This window comes from Melanotaenia boesemani, chromosome 23 (genome assembly GCF_017639745.1).
Source record: "Melanotaenia boesemani isolate fMelBoe1 chromosome 23, fMelBoe1.pri, whole genome shotgun sequence".
Lineage (NCBI taxonomy): Eukaryota > Metazoa > Chordata > Actinopteri > Atheriniformes > Melanotaeniidae > Melanotaenia > Melanotaenia boesemani.
Genome location: NC_055704.1, coordinates 25333366 through 25356034, shown reverse-complemented (window position 1 = coordinate 25356034; position 22669 = coordinate 25333366). Strand labels below are relative to the sequence as shown.

At 40.2% G+C, this 22669-nt stretch overlaps 2 protein-coding genes across 2 annotated transcripts in view; one reads left to right on the top strand and one right to left on the bottom strand.

Moving 5' to 3' along the window:
- sema3c (sema domain, immunoglobulin domain (Ig), short basic domain, secreted, (semaphorin) 3C) overlaps positions 1–7967 on the top strand; it is a 48655-nt gene extending 40688 nt beyond the window's left edge. The window contains exons 14-18 of the mRNA XM_041977927.1: positions 1656–1697; positions 1932–2089; positions 3765–3832; positions 4614–4744; positions 6700–7967. Of these exons, the coding sequence (XP_041833861.1) occupies positions 1656–1697; positions 1932–2089; positions 3765–3832; positions 4614–4744; positions 6700–7128 (828 nt within the window). The 3' untranslated portion in view covers positions 7129–7967. The remainder of the gene's footprint in view (positions 1–1655; positions 1698–1931; positions 2090–3764; positions 3833–4613; positions 4745–6699) is intronic.
- A 3473-nt stretch (positions 7968–11440) lies between these two features.
- Positions 11441–18401, bottom strand: cd36 (CD36 molecule (thrombospondin receptor)). The gene is made up of 12 exons (XM_041977706.1): positions 18126–18401; positions 17601–17761; positions 17306–17450; positions 15110–15265; positions 14928–15019; positions 14751–14800; positions 14589–14658; positions 14234–14421; positions 13981–14099; positions 13792–13865; positions 12107–12161; positions 11441–12022 (listed from the first exon to the last, which is right to left on the bottom strand). Exons 1-12 carry the CDS (start codon positions 18246–18248, stop codon positions 11846–11848), a joined length of 1410 nt encoding a protein of 469 aa, XP_041833640.1. The 5' UTR covers positions 18249–18401; the 3' UTR covers positions 11441–11845.
- Positions 18402–22669: the final 4268 nt, after the last annotated feature.

Here is a 22669-nt window from a genome sequence, read left to right as displayed (position 1 = left end):
GGCTACAACATAAAGGCCAAGGGTAGACAGACGAGAGCTGGGTGGCACTCATGAGATTGATGCAATGCAGAGTAGAGTGATGGGAAGCATGCTAAAATACTGCAAGAGTCTGGTTGTTGCCCCAAGTGAACCTTTGTACATGTGGTTTTATCTTAGGTGGAAAAACTCCACCTGTGATCAGTGAAAGGCCCTGATTCGTTTGATCTTCTGCCTACACCAGGACAACAGCAGTCCCTCAGTTTGAGGAGATTTTTCTCAAAAGTGTGGAGATACTGATCTGAGAAGTTGTTTTGTTGCAGCTCCTCTTCTGTGATAAGATAATCTCTGCAGTAGAGGCGTTGCTCCCACGGTGCAGTTTGCAAACAGAGAGGCTACAGCTAGCGAGCAGTTAGCCTAGTTTACACAGCATCCTGTAGGACCACAATGTAACCCATTTAAACTGCTTCTGCATGCATGAAACAAGTTGATCATGATACTAAAACATTATTAAACATGCTTCCTACCTACAAATATGAAACAGGCTTCAGATATTTACTGTGTTTGTTCTTGTTTGTTAGCCTGTTGCTGCAGCAGCAACCTGCAAACCAGATATGAGCCACTCCTCATTTTTTTTATGTTGTGCCTCCAAGCAGCCTGACCTTATTCTAATATTTTGTACTGAACCATTTTCACAGGAAAATGTGTTATTTTGTATGTTAAATAACTTATAGCACTACGTTACTTTCTGACCTTAAAAACATGTGTCTGACTTGTTTTGATGGAACACTGGCATTCATAATGCATATTCCTGGAGCTGTCTTCACAAGTCTGAGAAAGTACACACTTCACAACCTGGTGCTCCAGCCTGGGAAATCACAGTACAGCTAAATTTCACTTTACGCTTCCCATGCCAGCAACTGGATATCAACACACTGGTTTGAACTTGCACCACGGCTGATTCCTCAAGGAAACGCCAGAGGACATTGTCAGAGGAAGAGAGGAACAAAAAGAGATTAGACAAGAGTCAACATCAGACTGACTTTTAGTTGCTGGAGAGAACTTATAGAAGAGACAGGATGAAAGGTGGATGCTGAATTAGTCGGGCCTCAGTAGTGCTTCTTTAATATAAATATGAATCATTCAAGCATAACTAAAGGCTCCTAACTCTAGGGATTATTTGTTTTGGCAAAGCACCTTTGTTACTAACATCCTGTCACAAAGACACAATTTGTTCTGATTTCTTTAGTTGCATCTAAAAAAAATACAAACGATAACAGAGTTTTACAGGAAAATAGTATTTTTTTGCAACATGATGATTTACAGGGATTTTGGCTGAAATTTTGGGCTTTCTTGGTGTGTCCTGAAAAAATTAGAAGAAATCAGTGAAAATCGGTGCCAACATGTCTGCTGAAGGGATGAATCCTCCACAGAGCACTAACCTCAACATTGTTGAAACAAAACTTGACAAGTCTCTCAAGAAGCCTGCAGAACTATTCCTAAAGACTTCTAGGTTTTCACTGTTTAACCTATTTCCAGGTTTCCTGGCAATATATAAAGAAATGAGGGTTGTGTGCGGTATTGTAATTGCATGCATAATTCCAAAAATGTTGTGAGGATGAAATCTGAGGAATGTAAAATTATTGAGCTTGGTTCTTTATGTGCTTTTCTTTCCTCAGAACCAAGCTGCTGTCACAAACTTGAAGATATCTCCCAAAAAAGTAAGTACATACAATATATTGTGTAATTTTACATTTGGTGAAGCCCTGTTGTTTCAATACGTTATTCATTGTCTATGGCAGTGCATGAAAAAAATCTCATGTGCACAATAAGCCGTCCCATAGGAAAGGAAATAATAAGCCATAATTGCTTCGGCACTCTGCCTCATTTTCCTGTCAGCCGGCCACTTATTAAGACAAACAGGGGGGCTGACATTTGACCTGTTTGCTTTACAGCAACAGCTGTACGTCAGCTCGGAGTTCGGGGTCTCCCAGGTCTCGCTGCACCGTTGTCACGCCTACGGTTCGGCTTGTGCTGATTGCTGCCTCGCCAGAGACCCCTACTGTGCCTGGGACGGACTGAGCTGCTCCCGCTTCTACCCCACTGGGAAAAGGTACACAATGGCGTCCAGTTTTAGAGGTTATAGCCTCAGATATTTTTCTTTTTTTTTTTTTTAGCATCTTTAAATTTAATGCAAAGAAGTATCCAACTTCCACCAAGGATTTCTCTCTGGAAAGCCCATAAACTTTAAAACAAATGTTTCTGTGGTAAAATGTAACATCGGCTGATTCGGAAGCTCATTCATGGAAGGAAACTTTTATGGAAGCATAAAATAAATATTAGCATAATGTAGATTTTTAAGACTTCAAAGTATGTACCAGTGGGTTTACTTGCATTCTGTTTTCTTCAATGAGTACTGAGCACATTTTTCTAAAAGAACAAACAAACCTAAATGACTCAGCTATAATCTTTATAATCTGTTCAACATTATGAGGGCAAGAGAATCCCATGCCCGGCATCTGTCAGTACACTTAGTTTTTCCTTTAACGTGTCTTGTATAGATGGTCTGGCTGCCATATTGTGTCAAACATACTGTATCTGCTTTGCCAAGGGGAGCTTGAAAAAAAAAAGAAAAAGACAAGAAAAAGGAAGATATAAAAGAAAAAAAACAACAAGCAAAGATACAACAGCAACACCAGACAACCAGCTGCTACATCAGTGAGGAAGCTTAACAGAAATCAACGTATGGCCTATGTAAGAAAACAAAGCAGAGAACCATCTAAAACAACACTGGCATGTGAGCAAATTACTGTGGCTGCTGGTAAACTCAAAAGACAACACAGCAACTGTATGATAAGCATATGTGTGTGTGCATGAAAATAGATGGGATGAGATGTGTGTAATGATGGATGCAGTCGTGCTAATGCAACCGCGCCCCATCCAATGGTCAGAAACAATGAGGCTCCCAAAGCTCAGGCAGACAGTACCCAAGATAGAGCATGAACCTCAGCAAGCCCACCGCAAGGACAACCACACACCCACCCGGAGGAAAGCAGAGGAATTCTCCAATCAGAGCCCCCACAACCATGGAGCACAGGCCCCAAGAGATCAGGAACTGTGGCCTGCCAACCCCACCAGGCACCAACTACCCAAGCATGAGTCAAAGGCAGGACCCAGGGCCCCTCAAGCCTGAGAACTACCCATGTATTCTGTTTTATTCAATGTCTACTGTTGAAGTTTTCTAAAATAAATAAATCTGAAATGAATCAACATACCAGACTGAAGGCAGCAGCTGATGTATAATCTGTTAAACAGGAATAGAAAGATCTGTCCACAGTGGGGGTGAGAGGATCTTATGATCCATCAGTACACACTTGAGTGTAAGCAATGTCACAAATTTAGCTTTTGTTGTTCCCCTCCTTGTGTCCAGACATAACACAGACGTCCTCGTCTGGAATGAGCAACACCTCGCCTCTAAACCGATACCTCTGTGGTCTCTTTGAGCCGCAGCTGCAAGCCTCTAGACGATTTGTTCAGTCTCAGGTCAAGTTTAGTTTGGAACAACAAAAAAAAGCCCAAATCTCAGTTTTTCTGCAGGAAATGTGCCTGAAATGTGTGAGCTGTTTACATGCTCTTCCCCTCAAGCTGTTCTGTATGAGTGTGCTGGACCGAGTGGAATAACATGACCAGATTTCCCTCGTTGTATTTTGGCAGCAAAATTTTCTTCACGAGAAAAGGAAGCATGTTTTTATTTATGTTTTTTTCTTTCTTTCTTTCTTTCTTTGCAGGAGAAGCCGAAGGCAGGATATTATGCATGGAAATCCACTCACTCAGTGTAGGGGATTCAATTTAAAAGGTAATTTAAGTGGGTTAAATGATTGTGTGTGCACAAGGTTAAAGGTGAAACGATGAGCTAAAATGAGACCTTGACTGTTAATGAATGTTGTATTGGATCTGCTTGGTGTATAAACAGGAAGCTATTTTCTAGCTAGCCTTGGCTAATTTATAGGGGGATAATGATTCTGAGCTGCTTCCAAACGGCCATATGAATTTAATCAATGCAGCTTTTAATCCTGCATGGATGCATTATTCAGTCAATAAGCATTTGGCCTAACAGATTTACTGTGAAGACGTGTTTGAGGTCTGTCAATAAATTGTATAGTGTATTTTTCTGTTTGCATTCTGCAGCATTTCTGAGTCCTGGTGCTGCACAGATCATATCCAGTCTATTAGCAGGATGCAGTTTAATGACAGGAGAGAATTCATTCCCAGGACTCTCTCATTTCCGTGAAAGTTTACATCTCTAAATTAACATGAGCCCAGGAAACCTGCCATATGGCCATTACCACTAATTAGCCACATCCCTGTCGTACATCCAGCTGAGTGATGAACCACTTAAACGCAGCAGAAATGACAGGATGGGAAAGCGAGCTTTATTGTTTGGAGAAGCTGAAGTGTGGGTGGGGTTTGGTCGTGTAAAGAAGGAGCTTTTCGTCAACATTTCAGTGTCACTCCTGAGACTTGAGACAGATTTGAGACCATCTGTGGGCTTCATGTCTGTCAGCGAGTGACGTCTGATGTGCCTGCTTTGACTCTGAGCCTGTGTGTGTGTGTGTGTGTGTGTGTGTGTGTGTCAGCCTACAGGAACGCCGTGGAGATGATGCAGTATGGTGTGAAAAACAACACCACCTTCCTGGAGTGTATTCCAAAGTCTCCTCAAGCATCGATCCGCTGGCTCATTCAGAGGGACAATGACAGGAGGAAAGAGGTCAGTCTGACATTTGAAGAGGACAAAAGTCAGCGGCAAAGCTTTTTATTGGTCACTTCTGACAAGATAACGTAGAACTGACAACAAAATCCCTCATGATGTGACTGATTAAATGTCCTCCCTCATCCACAGGGAGCAGGTGCATGTTGACTTTAATATTTCATTAAACATAAGACATAACAAACCACTGAGCTCATATACAGCATGTTATTAAGATTTGTATCGCCTGCGGAAAGAGACAGTGAAGGTTTACTGGCAGGGGAGCTTCATAATGAGAGGTGATACTACAGATCAAACATGATATGGGCCTCGGCTAATGACCACGTTCTCTGTGGGGGAAGCATTTCACAAATATTTGACTCCCCTCAGAAGAAAGGATCCTTTAAAAGGTTATATAAAGGTGGGGGAAAGAGTGCCTAGCAGATAAAGATTTAATATAGATTTAACTCTTACACAAACTCATTTCTCCCTCACAGCTCGTACGTACGTTGGTTTAAAGGTCACGGTTCTGTTCTTACAGTATGGGAACAAATGCAAAACATAAAACTGATTAACTTTGGTGTAAACAGGAACATCTTTATTGACATTTAAAATTAAACTCGCAATAAATTCTCCATTAAAAGATTCTTAAATAAATAAAAATATGGCATGAATAGAGAAATGCTTCCTCTGTTTTACTAAACAATATCTGCACTTACATATTTTAAAGGAGGGAGGAATGTTTCAAGAGATAGATGTTTCATGCTAACTTAAACAAATGTTAAATTAATCCACAGTTCAATGTTTTCTTTTAAAAGTAAAACTTTAATTGCATGTATGCTGTAAAAGATAATGTAGCATAGGATAAGCTGCAGGACTACGACGTGTTTGGTATTTGAATGAGCATATTTTCAGATAAAGTCTGTATTCGGAGTAAAAACAACCATTTTACATTTTATTTATTTTATTTACAGTGTTTCATATTGTTAAAGACAAAAGCTGTCAGAAAATAGAACTATAAAAAAGTTTACAGCTCTTCAAAACAAAAGCTACTTAAAAGCTGTAGGAAAAAAAGGTCCTTCAGGCCGTCAGTAGTGATTTTGTGGCTCGAACACCGTTCAGCGAGTTTTCAGAGAGCGCGCTTCCACGTGGAGGGGGCGGGGCTACAGGGAGCGCAGCAGAGAGCGCTTCGACGTGGAGGGGGCGGGGCTACAGGGAGCGCAGCAGAGAGCGCTTCGACGTGGAGGGGGCGGGGCTACAGGGAGCGCAGCAGAGAGCGCTTCCACGTGGAGGGGGCGGGGCTACAGGGAGCACAGCAGAGAGCTCTTTGACGTGGAGGGGGCGGGGCTACAGGGAGCGCAGCTCGACGCAAGACCGGCTTCCCGTTTTCGTCTTATCCATGGGAAGCTGAAGTGCTCCCAAACAGGAGGTTTTAACGAAGGAAGAGGGTCTTCAAGCTCTGGCTTCTCCTAAAAACTGTCGCTAACCATTTACATTAATTACGATCAATTAATTACAAACCAATTACCGCCATAAAAAATCTACACATTTAACTGCAGTATGTGTTCCTAACAACAGGAGTTCCGTACACCGAATAAATTAAGACACACATCAGAACTTGGCTGGTGCTGCGTCCCAATTCAGGGTCTGCACACTTCGGAGTGTTGAAAATTTTCTATTTCTTTTTCTACTATTTGGAATTTAAATGCAATTAAATACATTATTCCAGAAATGACTAGAGCTTGAATTTACAATATAAATATCTGTCTATTATTTGATTTAGTCGTCCACTAAAATCTATTAAAATTTAAAAATGTTGGTTTTTATGAGCAAATATTATGTGATTAAAATGCAATTAATCAAAATTGATAAATTACAAAGTCTCTAATTACTTAGATACATATTTTGAGTTTGTATATATTATTGTGAATAAATGTAGGTGTTATAGAGTTTCTATTTTCCATGGGCTTGTGCAGGTGAAGCTGAATGACCGTGTCCTCTCCACCGAACACGGCCTCCTCTTCCGCTCCGTCCAGCTGTCCGACCAGGGCCTTTACTACTGCCTGACCACAGAGAACGGCTTCAAACGCACCGTTGCCAAAATCCGTCTCCGTGTGCTAAGTGAAGCCATGGTGAGCGTGCTGGCAGACAAGCAGCAGTCGCCCTGGGCGTGGGCCAGCTCTTTGCACCCTAAGGCCCTTTTGGAAGCCTTCAGTCCTGCAGAGACTCTGGCTGTACAGCAGTACTGCAAAGAGAGGAGGGAGTTTCAGAACCTGCAGCAAAGGAATCAGCAGCAGCCGCCGCCACAACCACCCAGTCCTCTCAGGGGGGACCTGGCCAAACTGAAGCCCCTACTGGATCGGAGGAAGAGCCGGAATAGACGCAATCACCTCCCAGAGGTCTGACGCAGGGAGTTTGCAGCAGCAGAAACTGATACGCACACCTTCCTCTAACCTTAACCCTTCAGACCCCTGCTCCCATCTCAGCTGCAAAGCTGCATTGTGGATGTACAGTCGAACCAGAATGTGGGTTTGGGGAATTTCTTTTCTTGCATGAGGTACTGTGACCAGATGGCTGTGACATTTCATAACCACACAGGCAGCCACAAACCACTGATTTGTGACGGTCACAGCATAACGTGAAGTGGACATGTTATGACTGCCTTTTAATAAGCTGTGGTCTCAGCTGATAGTACACAGAATATTACACTTTGAGACTCAGCTATCTTATCTTACATTCGTGGTGGGAAATAAACCAGCTGGGAATTAACTCACAATGGATTTGTTCCTTTTTGTTAAAAGAAGAATTTTTAAATCAACCTATTAAATAGAGGTGAATGAAAAGGGATAAAACGGAGACAAATGTATTATTGATAGTGAGAATATTAGAATAAGAAATGTTAGTCTGTTATTAGATTATCCCCCCATTTGAATGTTTACTTTTAACTAATAAAATAGTTTATTGCAGTTAAACTACAGGGTCTTTGTGGACTCATGAAAGGTAATATCATGTTTACAACAGTATCAGTTATATAAAGTCCAGAGGACAAATAATCCTAATCAAGAATGTTGTGTAACAGTATAAGGCCAAACTGTTCATCTACTTCTAACAATGGTTAACCTGAGGTGACAAATGCTGCAACAAAACAGAAAGGAGAAGAACATTTTGCAAAACATAAGAATATGCAAACATTTCACACAAAAAAAAAATGTATTTCCATTTGCAAACATTTCATAAAACCACACCAAAAAAAATAGTTACGAAACATCACACAACACCTTTAACAAAAGAAAACAACATATTCTAAACTGGGCTGCTCACCATTTCGGTGCCATAATACAACCGCTCTTTGTTTTTTAACAAATATATTAGTTTTGTATTCCTTCTCTCTGTTAACATGGTTCATGTTGACATTTTACATGTAACTGTCATGCTCAGACTGGTGTGTGCTGGCATTTACAGAGTGTCACTGAATCAGATCACCTGTCAGTCAAAGTGAACTATGACACATCTCATTTAAGGTCTGTGATTGGCTGGAAGTTAGGAGGAGGTCCTTCTGTTCTGTTTTCTTTTTGTGTGGTTGTGAAGAGAGGATAGAGAGTCAGTATGGAGCCGATTTTTTATTGGTTATTTGCCGTTGCTAGAGCCCACAATCGGCGAAGCAGCTTCGGCATCCCCTGAAAAAGAGAACGCTACAGTTTTTTTTACTTTAAAGCAACACTATTATACTCTGGCAGATTTTTTTCCGCCTGCTAACGAAGGCTGATTCAGCATCTATCTTGCATCCTGTCTCTTTTCTGGTTGCTCACCAGCCAGTAAAAGTCAGATGTTAACTCCTGTTTTATCTCTTGCTCTGTCATTTTCTCTCTTTTTCCAGCAGCATCCGCTTGCATTTCTTGGATGAATCAGCCTGGTGTGTGTCCAAAGTAGCCAGTGTGTTGATATCCAGTTTCTAGCACGGGACGTGGTGCTTTAAAGCAAAATGTAGCTTTGACAGAATGTCCTGAAGTGTGGTTTTAGGAGGGCTTCAGGAAGGTTCATAAATGTCGGTGTACCATCAAAATGAGTCAGAAGCACAAAGGTTAAGATTAAATTATGTAAAATGTGTTTTCATGTTACGTAGTGTTGCTTTAAATGTGCCTCTCCACATACCAGGACATGGTTGTAAAACACTACAGGTTTTCTTATACTAGGTTTGTTGTTTTGTGACAACATGTTTTAGTTTTTATTGTTTTTCTTTTCCTTTGTTTAAATGGATTAAGCAGGCATATACATTGGAGTGTGTCTTTTCCTTTTTTGTGTTTGTTTGTTTTTTTCTTTTTTTTCTTTTTTTTTTTTTTTTTGCTTGAAGCACTAAACTAAACATTTAATGAAATTCCATGTAGGATCTCTCCTCTGTTATTTCCTGTACTCAGATGTACCTGAACTGTCAGAAAAGCTGCCTCTGTGTCATCAGATCACTTCCACCTTTTCATCACAGAAGCATGTTTCCTTGGCAACGTAGAGGTTCCTAAATCATTGCCTGAATTGATTTTAGCACAGAACTAGAAAATATGTAGCTAATTGCTGAAAAATGACAGCATCCTCCTTTGGATTCATGTTTTCCAACATGAACACACATTTTCAGTGAGGCTGTCTGTAGATTAGGTGGCTGGACGTTTGTGAAAAGACTTTCCTTTAAAACATAGGTGATGTAGATAGAGACGCTTGTGTACATAGTATTTTGTTTGTTCAGTCTTTAAATTAATGTTGCACCAAGCTCTGTGAAAGGTTTCACTGTGTATATGATTTCAACATTATTCATCAACTAACATGACTGTATCTGCAGATTGCGGAGAAATAGAGTATTATCATTTTTATTTGGAAAAAAAGCATGTACCTTCCCTTCAGATATCTGTCACCAGCATCATGTCAGCTTCCACATTGTGTCATTTTAGAGTCATGAAAAGTATGTATTTGTATTTATTGATGTCATGATAGCCTGAATAAATGTGTTTAAATGAATCTGATTAGTCAAAAAGGTTGTAGTTTGTCACTGGCTTGCTTAACCCAAAGAAGAAGAACATACCAAGCATCACCACCAAGGACTCTACACAATACACAAAATCTGAAGTAAACTGTATTGTATGAGCAGGGAATGTCTGAAATGTGCAAACAGAAGAGACAAATCGCCATAATCCAGTCTATAACATCCAGATCTGCTACAAATGTTTAAAAAAATCTGAAGATTGTTTCATTTATTTGTTCTTGCTGTTTGGAAAGTAAGCTGCAGCTTTATGATCATTCTGCTGAACAGCAAAAAACTCTACCAGAATGCTTCTTTAAATCAAGAACGGTGAGATATCAGAGTTTAAATTATGAAAAAAAAGTTAAAGTTTGTTTCGCTTCCCTCTCTGCTGTGCTTCAGCTTTGGCTCCAAAGCCCCTCCCAACACAGGACACCGTCCACTTTAACTCCAAAAGTATCAGTGATAAGAAACCCTGTTTCATATTTTTAATCAAAGCTTGTTTTAAAAGTCATTCCACAATTGGATCTGATATGTCTAGTTTCAAACTCACAGATACTCAGAAATAAGAAAGAATTAAACCCTCCCCTAACTGTGTGATAGGCTAGATTTAAGCCAAATATTTGAACTGAACACACCCAAAAGAGGCTGTGGTGGTTCTCAGGAGCAGTACTCCCGGCAAACGTCCAACAAGTGTTCTTCCTTCCATTTTTTGTAGCATGACAAGCTGAGATCCGTGTTCTCTGTGCTCTGTAACAATCCATCGCCCACAAAAGTCCCACCAGTTTTAACTGAAATGACTGGCTCTGCTCTTTCTTTCTTGCTAACATGATTGGCATTAATGCTTCCTTTGCATACATTAATACATTTGTCTGTTTCAAACATCACTGTCCTCATTCTCTCATGTACCGTTTACATTAGCATGGTTGTTTGTAGTACATACACTAGGGGGCAGTGCAGAGTTCACAACATCAGTTTCATCATGGTGATGGGGAGGGAGATCATGATGATGTTCTCCAAAAAAGACATAAAAAGAGGCAGCAGAGTAGATGTATGTGCGGCCATCGAATATATCATAGTATCTTCTTTTTCTTCTTCTTTGTTCCTTTTAGTCGTTGCATAGATTGGATCATCATCTACACCGCTCGACACTGCCCCCAAGGCTTCCATTGTTATTACTCTGTTTGCTACATTAGGCTATGCATTGGCAAGAGCCCTAGAAATGGACCTCTTTCCTGCTCCTGCATCCCTACCATTGTTATCATTTCTTGTCATTTCATCTCATTTGCTGGGCTGTTTTGAGACTTAATCTTTTTGCCCACCAGGTCTGTCTACTTGGCTGCCAGTGTTTGGTTTGTTAAATAAATCCTGCATGTTTGACTTTGTTAGTTTTGATCACTATATCTAAATCACTTCCTGGTCTCTGCCCCTCACAGCCTGCAAAGGGTCATTTTAAAACCCATAAACTGAAAGCATGGTCTCCCATTGCCCAGAAATGCTGCTTTCTCAGCAAACAAACCCCAGACTCGTTGATATTTGCAGACTAATAATCACCCCAGGCTTTATGTGAATTATGTTCCACTAAAGGTAAACTAAAACATGAGCACAGTGCAGCGTCAGCACCGAGGCGGTCTGCGCTGACGGGGATGTAGACCAGTTTTGACAACCTGGTGCAAACAGGAAAAATCCAACACAGGGAACAAGACTCCTGATCAAGGACAAATAAAACTCGATCTTTCAGCTTTTTAATTCATTTTAAAGACACTAGTTCAGCAAATAATATAAACATTTGCGCAATATTAGATTTGTGTACATTTCTGTCATAGGATGTCAAACTCCCGCCTAAGGGTTGTGAAGGATTACCTGACAGCTGGGAGGAGTTTCCACCTGCTTTCTCTAGAGTTATCCCTGATTGAGTTCATGTGACATTGCAATTAAAATAAACTTGGCAAAGGAATTCAGCTCTTGAGCTTTACAAAATCACAGTATTCCCTCCTCTTGGTACAAAAGGAGGTAAAATATTATAAATAACAGTGAAATTACAAAAAAGTGTGAGTCTATATCAAAAGGGTTGATGTCGCATAGCAGCTTGAATGCACCGTGCTCGCATCGCTCCTTCACGCAAGCTTGCTTTGGTTCTGCTTCCTCTTCACCACGCAGTAGAAGATGAGACACAGGAGGAAGATGGCAATACCTGTGCCGAGCAGCACCTGCTGTATCACCTCCAACATATTGATACGAGATAATAGCTCATTCTTAAACATGTCCGCCGTCTCATCATCCAGCGTCGCCGTCTGGGAAGAGACAGAGGAGAGAGAAACTGATTTCCATTTTATTTCTTTCACTCTTTACTTCTTCTTTTCTTTTTTCTCTCTTACCTCGTTCATCCAAACAACTGGAAACAAGGTGTAGTCTTTGACTTTCTTAAGCACCCTGTTGGGAAAGACTTCATTACTTGACCGTCAGAGAATGAAGCAGTTTCAGACTTTCTTTCTTTGAGAAGTTTGTCACATCAGCTAGACTACCTACACATTTAACTGTGCTCCACCTTCCACAGAAGCACCATCTTTACAAATATTACCTCGTTGTAAAGGTGAATAATCAGGCTTTCTAACCATGTATAAGACAATATTAGTAAAGTGGCAAAATAATTAACCAAGTCCATAGTGCAGCATCAGTAGTGACGCAGACTCTGCATCAGTCTATCAAAAGGAGCCAGGTGGAGACCTTTACCAGGCCCCCTCCCAGTTTTCCCACTGGGACGAGGACCCAGGGAAGATCTAGAAGATATGACTCTTAGCTGTTCTGGGAACACCTCAGGATCAGAAGTGGCCAGGGAGAGGGAAGTCTGGGCTTCTCTGCTAAAACTACAGCCTCAGATGAGCAGTGGAAAATGGATGGATGGGTGGATGGATGGATGGATGGATGGATGGATGGATGGATGGATGGATGGATGGATGGATGGATGGATGGATAATGGGATGGATGGATGGATGGATGGATGGATGGATGGATGGATGATGGGATGGATGGATAATGGATGGATGGATTGATGGATGGATGGATGGATGGATGGATGGATAATGGGATGGATGGATGGATGGATGGAGGATGGATAATGGGATGGATGGATGGATGGATGGATAATGGGATGGATGGATGGATGGATGGATGGATGGATGGATGGATGGATGGATGGATGGATAATGGGATGGATGGATGGATGGATGGATGGATAATGGGATGGATGGATGGATGGATGGATGGATGGATGGATGGATGGATGGATGGATGGATGGATGGATGGATGGATGGATGGATGGATAATGGGATGGATGGATGGATGGATGGATGGATGGATGGATAATGGGATGGATGGATGGATGGATAATGGGATGGATGGATGGATGGATGGATGGATGGCTGGATGGATGGATGGATGGATGATGGGATGGATGGATAATGGATGGATGGATGGATGGATGGATGGATAATGGGATGGATGGATGGATGGATGGATGGATGGATGGATGGATAATGGGATGGATGGATGGATGGATGGATGGATGGATGGATGGATGGATGGATGGATGGATGGATGGATAATGGGATGGATGGATGGATGGATGGATGGATGGATGGATGGATGGATAATGGGATGGATGGATGGATGGATGGATGGATGGATGGATGGATGGATGGATGGATGGATGGATAATGGGATGGATGGATGGATGGATGGATGGATGGATGGATTATACTTTGCAGGAAATCAGGCACCTTGTTTGATCAGCTGATGGTGGAGCTGAAGGTAGCTGCTCATGTTCGGTCCCACAATTTTAAATTGATGTTTGGTCATGTTTCTCCAGTTATACTTCTGCTGCCATCTTTCCTCAACCCCATGATGTCTTACAGTAAGGTCAAGTAACTAGCTAAAGGAAAGATGATAAATCATTTTTTGGACTATTTAACCGTACCCTTTGTTTCAGGTGAGCATGTCAGGATCTCATTATGTAGATGCAGAAAATCCTGCTCTACAAACTCGGAAGTAGTGATAACTTACGTGATGTCTTTTGATGGTCCATACAGCATATTAACTTGAATTCTCTTGGCAAAATTCAGAGTAAACCCAGTGGTCTGTTGGAAAAAATAGAACAAAAATTAGCAGTTAAATATTAACTCGTGAAACTTCTTTTAAAACACACAAAAAAAAAAAGGAAAAAAAGGAAATCTGTCTGTCATTGGTTCGTACAGGTTCTACTTCCAGGTATGTTTTATGTTGCTCCTCACTGGGGTTGAGCCCCAGTATCTGCTCTGTCAGTTCTGGACTGCCATGAAGGAAGTGGGCCAGAGAAATGAAGATAGGTCTCCCTGTTCAGATGGGAAGCACAGAATTAGACATCCACATGGCAGGCTGTTGCAGGAGCAAAATGATGAAACAGCAGATAAATGGGATGCAGTTTCATTTTGGCATGTTGTGCACAGAAAGATGAACGCTAACAGACCTTCTTGACAGGAGCTGAGGTCCAGTACTCCGGCCAAGGTGCAGTTCTTGGTGATCTTCATATTTCTGCAGAAACACCTGTTGTCTGGGTTGTTCACAGGGGAAGCGAGGGTCTCTGGCAGGAGGGAGTAACGGTACACTTTAATCCCTTTCAGATCCACTGTCTTCTCATAGCTGGCTGAAACTGACCTGAAGACAAAACAGCAAAGAGGTTGGTCCAGGCTCGATGTTCTGGTACCTTTAATGTGCAACCTAAGTCAGATGAGACTTTAATGGTAAGCTCTGGCCTCCAGGGGTTACTAAAAGGACAAAGAGCTAAATCAGCCAATTAGCTTCTGTATGAGACACATTATCACCTGCAAATGTCCGATGAGAAGAAATAGAGGGGCTTTTTCTTGTCCAAAAGTGGAGCGAAGGATGTAGCATCTGCGAGAGAGTTGTGAAAATCTGAGTATATAGATGCTTTGTCTGCAGTGGAGCAGCAGAAATATAAGCGAGGTCCAGGATTTGAGGCTTACCCGTCCCGTTGATCATGTCACAGTAAGAGTCATTCCAAAAATTTAAGCTCCTGTGGCACAAAAATGATTCAGTCAAACTTTGTTCCTTCAATTTCAAAATATTCTCACTTGTCATTAAATTGTGTCTGAATAATTGATGACTGAACATCAAAGTCTCACGATTCTGAATGAACTCACCGTCTTCCTCTCCACATGTCAATCATTCCTACTTTTTTTATGTCGTCCTTGCCAGTGTAGACGTTGTAATAGCCATCAAACGTATCATTGTACTAGGAAAGGCAGACTTAAATTAGACACTCCGAAACAGCATTCAAGCAAGACTTCTTATAGCTTAATCATCTTTTAAAGGGTGGACTTACAGGTGCAAATAGGCCCAAAGTATCTTTCATTAAAGGGTCTGTGTACCCCCACAGCAATTCCTTCACTGTCCGGTACTGGAACAAGGAGGACTTGGTTGCTTGTATCATTATCTCTAGAAGAGGATGAAGCTCCTCTCCAACCAGTGAATAAGCTCCCTGAGAAAGGAGAAAGGAGAAATGATGCTAACATTTAGAAAACTTGTTTGTCAGTGAAGATCTTAGTTACACGAGGCATCAGTGTAGTTCCAACAATGCACAAGTAAAACATGCAGAACTGCTGTGTACACAAAGAAAGCTGTTTCCACTGGAGAAAAGCCAGAAAATAATCTTCTTTTATTACATTCTCCATAATGACAAGCAGACGCCTTCACTTGTCGCACTCATCAGTCAAAGCTTATCAAAGTCTGAAGAAAGACATGTAAATTATTTACATAAGAACTAAATAAAATATGTATTACTGTTTTTGCATGTGGGTAACATCGGTTTAGATGCGTATGTTTCTTTTTAAATAAACACAGACTTGCCAATTTTGCTATTATAATTAAAGAAGAATTCCGACACTTTCCAGACCTAATCTTACTTTCAGCTGTTCTGCCGCCTTAAGAGGCTGAAAGATGAGGACAACAAAAAAAAGCCTCCTTCTGCCAGAAAACCAAGTGCCAAAAAGTCTTTCTAGCAAAGGGCATCCAGCCAAAAAGGATTAGGAGCAAAAGTCCACACAGCGAGTTGATAAACGGATCAAAGACCAGAAAACCGGTCCTGAAATTCTACCTGAAATCATTTAATTCATTTAATCTGGATTTTTACATTTATTCTCAGCAGTCTGCTTAGGAAGTGTGGTTGGAAAATATCACAGTGTGTGTTAGAACATCACTTTTTCCACTTCAATCAAGCGTTATGAGGATTTTTTATTTTGAGTATCGGCTGAGACTGAGAGTTTGTTACGAGGCCAAAAGCTGTGATTCTTTTGGTTCTTTAAATTTTTAAATGAGCTTTGCTCCAACAGTGAGTCAATGTCATAGACTTTAAAAGAAACTGATGGACATGGCTAATGTGATTTGATTAATTTCTTTATGATGTCCCTAAAGCCTTTCCCTTCTTCTCTAGCAGCAGCTCCAGTAACCTCCCCACTTCATCTGCAGGTACTGAAAATGGACGGACTAAATCCTTGAGGCTGCTGTTTTGGCCGCCACCTTGTTAGTCTCCTGAAACCTTAAGTTACTAAGGAGCACCAATATTTTTAGCTCTAAACAAGAGCATGATTCCAGAAATTACCATCTTATTCTGTTGAATAAGATTTGAAACTAGTGATTGTTAAAAACCAAAGTCTCATTAAGATCCTTCTCCACCAGATTTGATTGTTTTTAGCTAAACTAAACTGTAGTTAACCAAGCACGAGCAGGCAGAGGCTCGTCCTGTCCCAGCACACAACACGGCGTTGCCAACGCAGGAGATGCTAACACTTAGTCAGCCTGCAGGTAGTTCACAACGTAAAAACAGTCCACAAACAAAATGTGTGGTCTGGATGGCTGAATTGTTGATTTATAAATTATTTAAGCTCAGATTCTATAATTTAGTACCATCATATAACAGGATAGCATGATCCTGTTTGTCAGGAACATAAACAAATAGATTAGCCCTGTATTATTTGCTAAGCCCAGAGGTAGAGGAAGGAAACTACACCCAGCTAGCTACAGTAGAAATATTCTGAAAACATTTAATTTAGTCAGCAGCGTTTATGACTGCAAGTCAGCATTATGCTAACCAAGTTTTAGGAGGAATATTGTTTTAAAAACAATATTTGTATTGTTGCAGAAACTCATGGTCCAACACCAGCATGGTCCCTTGTCTTCTCTTGAGTATTCAAATTGTTATTTTAATGAATATGTGCTACGTGGAATAGAGCTCGGAGGCTGGCATCTTGTTGGTGTTTCAAAACAGAGATGATTGACATTTGTCTCTAATCCTTTTTCAGTAGTTTTCAGCCCTACAAAATTATTTAAAAGAACAACCCAGGAAAGTAAAAATCATCCAAAAACAAACAAACAGATGTAATGAATCAACATTGTTGTGACCTGCCAGAAGCCAGCACAGCTTGCTTTGGCATTTCTTGTGATTCATTTAAAATCACAGTGACAATGACTGCTTGAAGTGGATGTCGAACAAGAAAAAATACACATTTGCTCCGACACTTACAGCCACTGCAAGGTTGAGCGAGGTGACGTTGTCTTCCTCTGGTCCCACTGACATAGATGGCTCAAAGATGGCACCCTGAGGCAGCAGGAAGGACACCGTGTGGTTGGAGTTAAATGTGATGTTCTCTTTGGGAAGATATCTTGTCCTGAAACAGAAGAAATTCAATTTCACCAGATGATCCTGTGCTGTTGTCTGTTACCTGGCAACATATGATGAAGGAGATTATCAAATTTCAGGTTTCAAGCTGAATGCTTATCATACAGATGATAAAGAAAGGTCAGTAAATATACCTTACCAATATGTGTAAGGTCCTTTTTCCATCACCACTGGTTTTGAGCCATGTTCCAGAATCTCCTTTGGATTTTTCACGTCAAAGAACCAGAACTGTCTGTACACCTTTGCCCCTGAAGCAGTCCAGGTGTCATAAGCTATCGTTCCAGGCTCAATGACGGCTTCCTAGACCCCGCAGACACACAGACAGGCTATTTTTAACACGCCTCAAGGCTGCCAGCAGGCCAGCAGCTCTCCTGACACATGAAAAAGGTGGATGCTCTGTTATTTCTTATTAAAAAGATCTACAGGAAATTGGTTCGATTTCCGCTTCGATTTCTAAAAGAATCGCAGATGCTGATCTTTTGATGGATGAAAACAAGATATACTTGGCTTCCTGCACTGCCTCCTGTTTACCATTTGAAACAGCTCTCCAAATATACGCCTCTTCCCTCTCATTTCTCCTCATTCACCTTCATCTCCGCTGCACACACACACATTCACGCAGTCTGTCATACCCTCTAAGCCAGGGTGAAACTGAAAACCATACCTTCTCCACAGTCCCCTGAATGATCTTGTTCCCCAGAGGAATAAGGATGCCTCCCAGGATGGCTACCACAGCCCCAAACACAGCTCCGGCTATCAGCCCGCACCTTCTGTTACAGCAGCCCATGGTGTGCTTTCCCTCTTTCCAGGCGTACGTCTGTCTGTCTGTCTGCCGGGCTGCTTGTTCTCCTTCTGTCTCTGTGTTTGTGGAGTGTGTTAGTATGTGCAGCTTGTCTGTGAGTCCCAGTAGCAGCAGCAGAGGAAGGCTGTACCATCAGAGGAGCTGACAGAGCAGCTGAGGCCAGGTAAAGGTACACACACCTCTGGCAGGGGCCCAGGACCGTGGCATAAATTTCATTATATAATGACAAGGCAGGATTAAAGGTCAGAACTCATTGAAGGTATCAGTAAGAACCCTCTGTCCAGGTGATAACAGCCATTAAGGATTGAGGAGAAAGGTTGCTCAGAAACAAAGTTATCCCAAAGTTTAATCTTTATTTTACTTTATTTGATTCTTTTTACTTGCTTTGACTCCATGGCAGTAGTTTGATGAATCCACCTTGAAAAAAGACTTTTTCGAGGGTTAGTGCAGGTGTCATTCTGTCCATTACTAGATCTGTTTCTTTGGCAGTGTTTAGGTGCCATTATCAGTAATTATGGTTTTACAGTTTCATGGATTTTAAAAAGACCCGTTCCTTATCATGAAAAATTACTTCCTCATGCTTATCAAGATTATTCACAGTGATAAATTATTGCATGTGGCTTTTGGGAGCTTGGTAAGCAGAAACAAATTACCTTTTTTTTATTATTACCATGTAATTCTGCTGTCCTTTATGCTTATATTTCTGTCCCTTACCTTAAACACATTTTTTTTTTAAATCTAGCCCACTATAACTTACTGAGCAACACTAGAGGGATTTACATTTTGTTTAGCAAGTAAGGCTGATATTCCAAGACTTTATTCATTTCAAAAGCAGGAGTAGAGTTTATTTATTTAATATTTACTGGGTCGAAAACACTGGATACAACTTCTTCCAGAATGCAACACAATAAGGCAAAAAGATCTTCAAGTAAAACATGTTATACAGCTCATTTCACCACATGGCTGGTCTGTCTGCTCAGAACTGATGGACTGCTCCTTTTAAATGGCACCTTTCTAAATCTGTGCAGCACTGGGAAGATTGGAGAGTAAGAGTCATGTAGTTATAAGGTATTACCACTGGAGGGCAGCACCACCATTCCCTGGTCACCCACTGCACGCTCACTGCATCCACCTCTGTTTAAACAGTCTTATCAGAGAGCATCAGTCTCACCTGAATGACTTCACTGTTTATCTTGCAAACACAACTTCAGGTGTGCAGACAAGACTTTCTCCTTCTTTTGCCAGCTGCTATGTTCATACCTCTGATGGATAGTAATACTCAAATATATGACTTTGTTTTGATAGTGTACACTTAGAAAAGAAGACAGGATGTGAGACGTTATACAAACAACTATAGTTCCCGTATTCCTATATCTTCTGGTAAAATACATGTTTTTTCTAATAAACCTGTAATGATTGACGTGCAAACAAATGCTGTTGCATCATTGCTTCACTTGGTTGATTCTAGACATTTCTTTTGCAGCAACTTGAAAAATACACAGTTTACAGACTGAAAGTCGAGAATTCATTGATTAATACCAGTTTTCAGTATACCAATCTTTTTTTCCAATTAATTTTGACTGATTTTTTATGTTGATAAAGACAAGGAGAAGCTCTCCCCGGCCACTTTATTAGGTATGCATGCTCAATTGCTTATTAACAGAGATATCTAATCAGCCAATCACATGGCTGCTTGTAGTCTTGTAGACATGGTGAAGACGACTTGCTGGAGTTCAAACTGAGCATCAGGATGAGGAGGAAAGGAGATTTAAGAGACTTTGAACGTGGCATGGTTGTTGGTCTGAGTATTTACTTTCACCCACAACCATCTCCAGGGTTTCCAGAGATGGTCTGAAGAAGAGAAAACATCCAGAGCAACAGTTTGTCTGGACCAGGATGTCTGGTTGAAGTCAGAGGTCAGAGGAGGAAGGGCAGACTGGTTGGAGGTGATGGAAAGGCAACAGAAGTCATATAAGTTCCTACCAAAGGTCTGCAGAACAGCATCTCTGAACACACAACACGTCCAGACTTGAAGCAGATGGGCTACAGCAGAAGACACACCGGGTCCTCCTGCCAGCTAAGAACAGGAAACTGAGGCTACAATTCACACACACTCACCAACACTGGACAATAGAAGATGGAGAAACGTTGCTGGTCTGATGAGTCTCCATTTGGATGGCGAGTGGATGATGAGTGTTTGATCATAAAGGTTTAGCTGTAGCTTAACTGAAACGTTATTCCGACTCTTACTTTGGTGGCTTGCAGACATATTTTATGTACATTTAAACAAAACTGTAATAGTTTCACATAACAAAGTTCTTTTTTTTAAGTCACTATTTTCATTCAGCTGTTTTCTGTCTTAGTTGATATAATGACATAACTTTTGCTGCCCAGTGGACACATGTTGTGTTTCTTGTTAATAACAAACAGAAAGTAAACTCTCAGCCTGCACAGGACACATGACCTGAAAATTACTCAAGAAGACAGACAGATCATGTTTATCATGCATTGATTTGGAACTTTTTTTTTATTATTATTATTAAATTATTAAAGTTTACTCCATAACTTAAAGCAGACTTTTGATTTTGCATCTTCACACATGACTTGGTCCAAGTGGTTAAATTATTAAAGTACAAACAACGGCTGAGTACAGCTGAATGAGAAGGGGAAAAACTGGTTTGTGGTGTGGTTACGACGTAAATAAAATATGCTGAAGTAGTTGGATTTGCCGTTCTGTTTGGTCAAAAAGATACAGCGTAATTTAGATTTGTGATTGGGGCAGCAGTATAATACTGTAAAAATTTAATACTTTAATACAATACCAATTCCAAAAAGTTTGAGCAGCATGCAAAAATGAATAAAATCATAATGCATTGATTTTAAATCTCATAAATCCAGGTTTTTATTCCCAATAAAACATAAACAACATTTCAGATGTTGAAACTGAGACATTTGACAGTTTCATGGAAAATATGACATAATTTTGAATCTGATCGCAGCAACACATCTGCAAAAGTTGTTCCAGGGTGAAGTTTAACATTGCGTAGCATCCCCTCTTCTTTTAACAACTGTCAAATAAATATTAGATTTATTGTATAAAATAAATATTATATTCCCTCTGTAGAAAGATTACTGTCAAATGTCTTACTTGTTATTTAAAAATAATGCGCTTTTATGAGTGAAAGTAAGTAAAGTAATGGGTGTGCTCGTAAAAAAAATACATTGGCTATTAATACGTTTCCGGTTTAGGTGTCTACTTCCAAAATAAAAGCTTCAATACTTGAGAGTAATTTGGTTTGTTTTAAGGGGTACAGAGGGAGGAAAAGGTGGCACATGTAAATGTGATGTTTTTTTGTTTTGTTTTTTTGTTTTTTTGTTTTTTGTTTTTTTTGTTGTTGTTTTGTTTTGTGTTTTTTGTGTTTTTTTGTAAGGAACAAGATTTTAGGGAAAAAAAGAACTGATTATTACAACTAAAGCTGTCATCTAATGTAAAAGTAAAACCAAACAGCCAATAATATTTTTACCATTATCAATTATTTATTTGATGATCCTGCATTGTATGTTTTTAACCGTTGCTCCAGAAACCGAGACCTTATGAAAAAGATAAACTAGCTTTGAGCCAATTCAGCCATTTTATCAGTGTTTCTTCAGCGTTGTCGGTCTTTTAACTTTGTACAGTTTAGCAAGTCAAATATAGAAAAGCTAATTGCCCAGCTTTTCTTTAGCCAAGCAATTATTTTTTAAGAATTGGCTTGCATGAACACTATTATAATAAATTGGACTAATGTGGATTTGTTTTAATTGAATCATAATTGATTATGTCTGCAAAGTTTCTTGGGATGACTTTGTTCTGAACTGATGCTGTACAAATAAAGCTGGACTGAATTGAAATAATGGCACCATAAAGCAGATAGTGAGATGATGCTATATAAATGCTGCATTATGGTAGAGTTGACGTATCTTAAAGCAACATAAGTACATTGCATGCTACATACCTCACTTGGGCATCTGAGGTTTACCCAGGTAAAGCCAACTTACACTAATCTTACACTAAATAGATGTATTCTCTTTTATTGGGAGTTGTCCTGTCCACATGTTCCTGTCCACATGTTTACATGTTTACCTGCTGTCCATATAAGTGCAATATCACTAATATTAATATCAGAAATGTTATACTTTGGACTACCACTACCTCATGCACATACATACTTGCACATATTTATCTAGGCTGCACATGCAAACTGGGCTCTTTAGTGTTTACTGTTATTTTTATTTTTATTTTATTTAAAATTGTGCTGTTTACATTCTATTGTATTTAGCTTATATTCTATTTATATTTAGCCTATATTTCTATTTTTTTTTTTTTTTTTTTTTTTTTTCATGTCTTATTTTATTTCACTTATTGC

Excerpts from the sequence above, each read along its gene's own strand:
- cd36 (XM_041977706.1), bottom strand. The coding sequence starts at position 18,248 with ATGGGCTGCTGTAACAGAAGGTGCGGGCTGATAGCCGGAGCTGTGTTT. Across the intron at positions 17,762-18,125 it reads TTCAGGGGACTGTGGAGAAG|GAAGCCGTCATTGAGCCTGG; the intron begins GTATGGTTTTCA and ends TGCGGGGTCTAG. Across the intron at positions 14,422-14,588 it reads TTCTCATCGGACATTTGCAG|GTCAGTTTCAGCCAGCTATG; the intron begins GTGATAATGTGT and ends TTTTGTCTTCAG.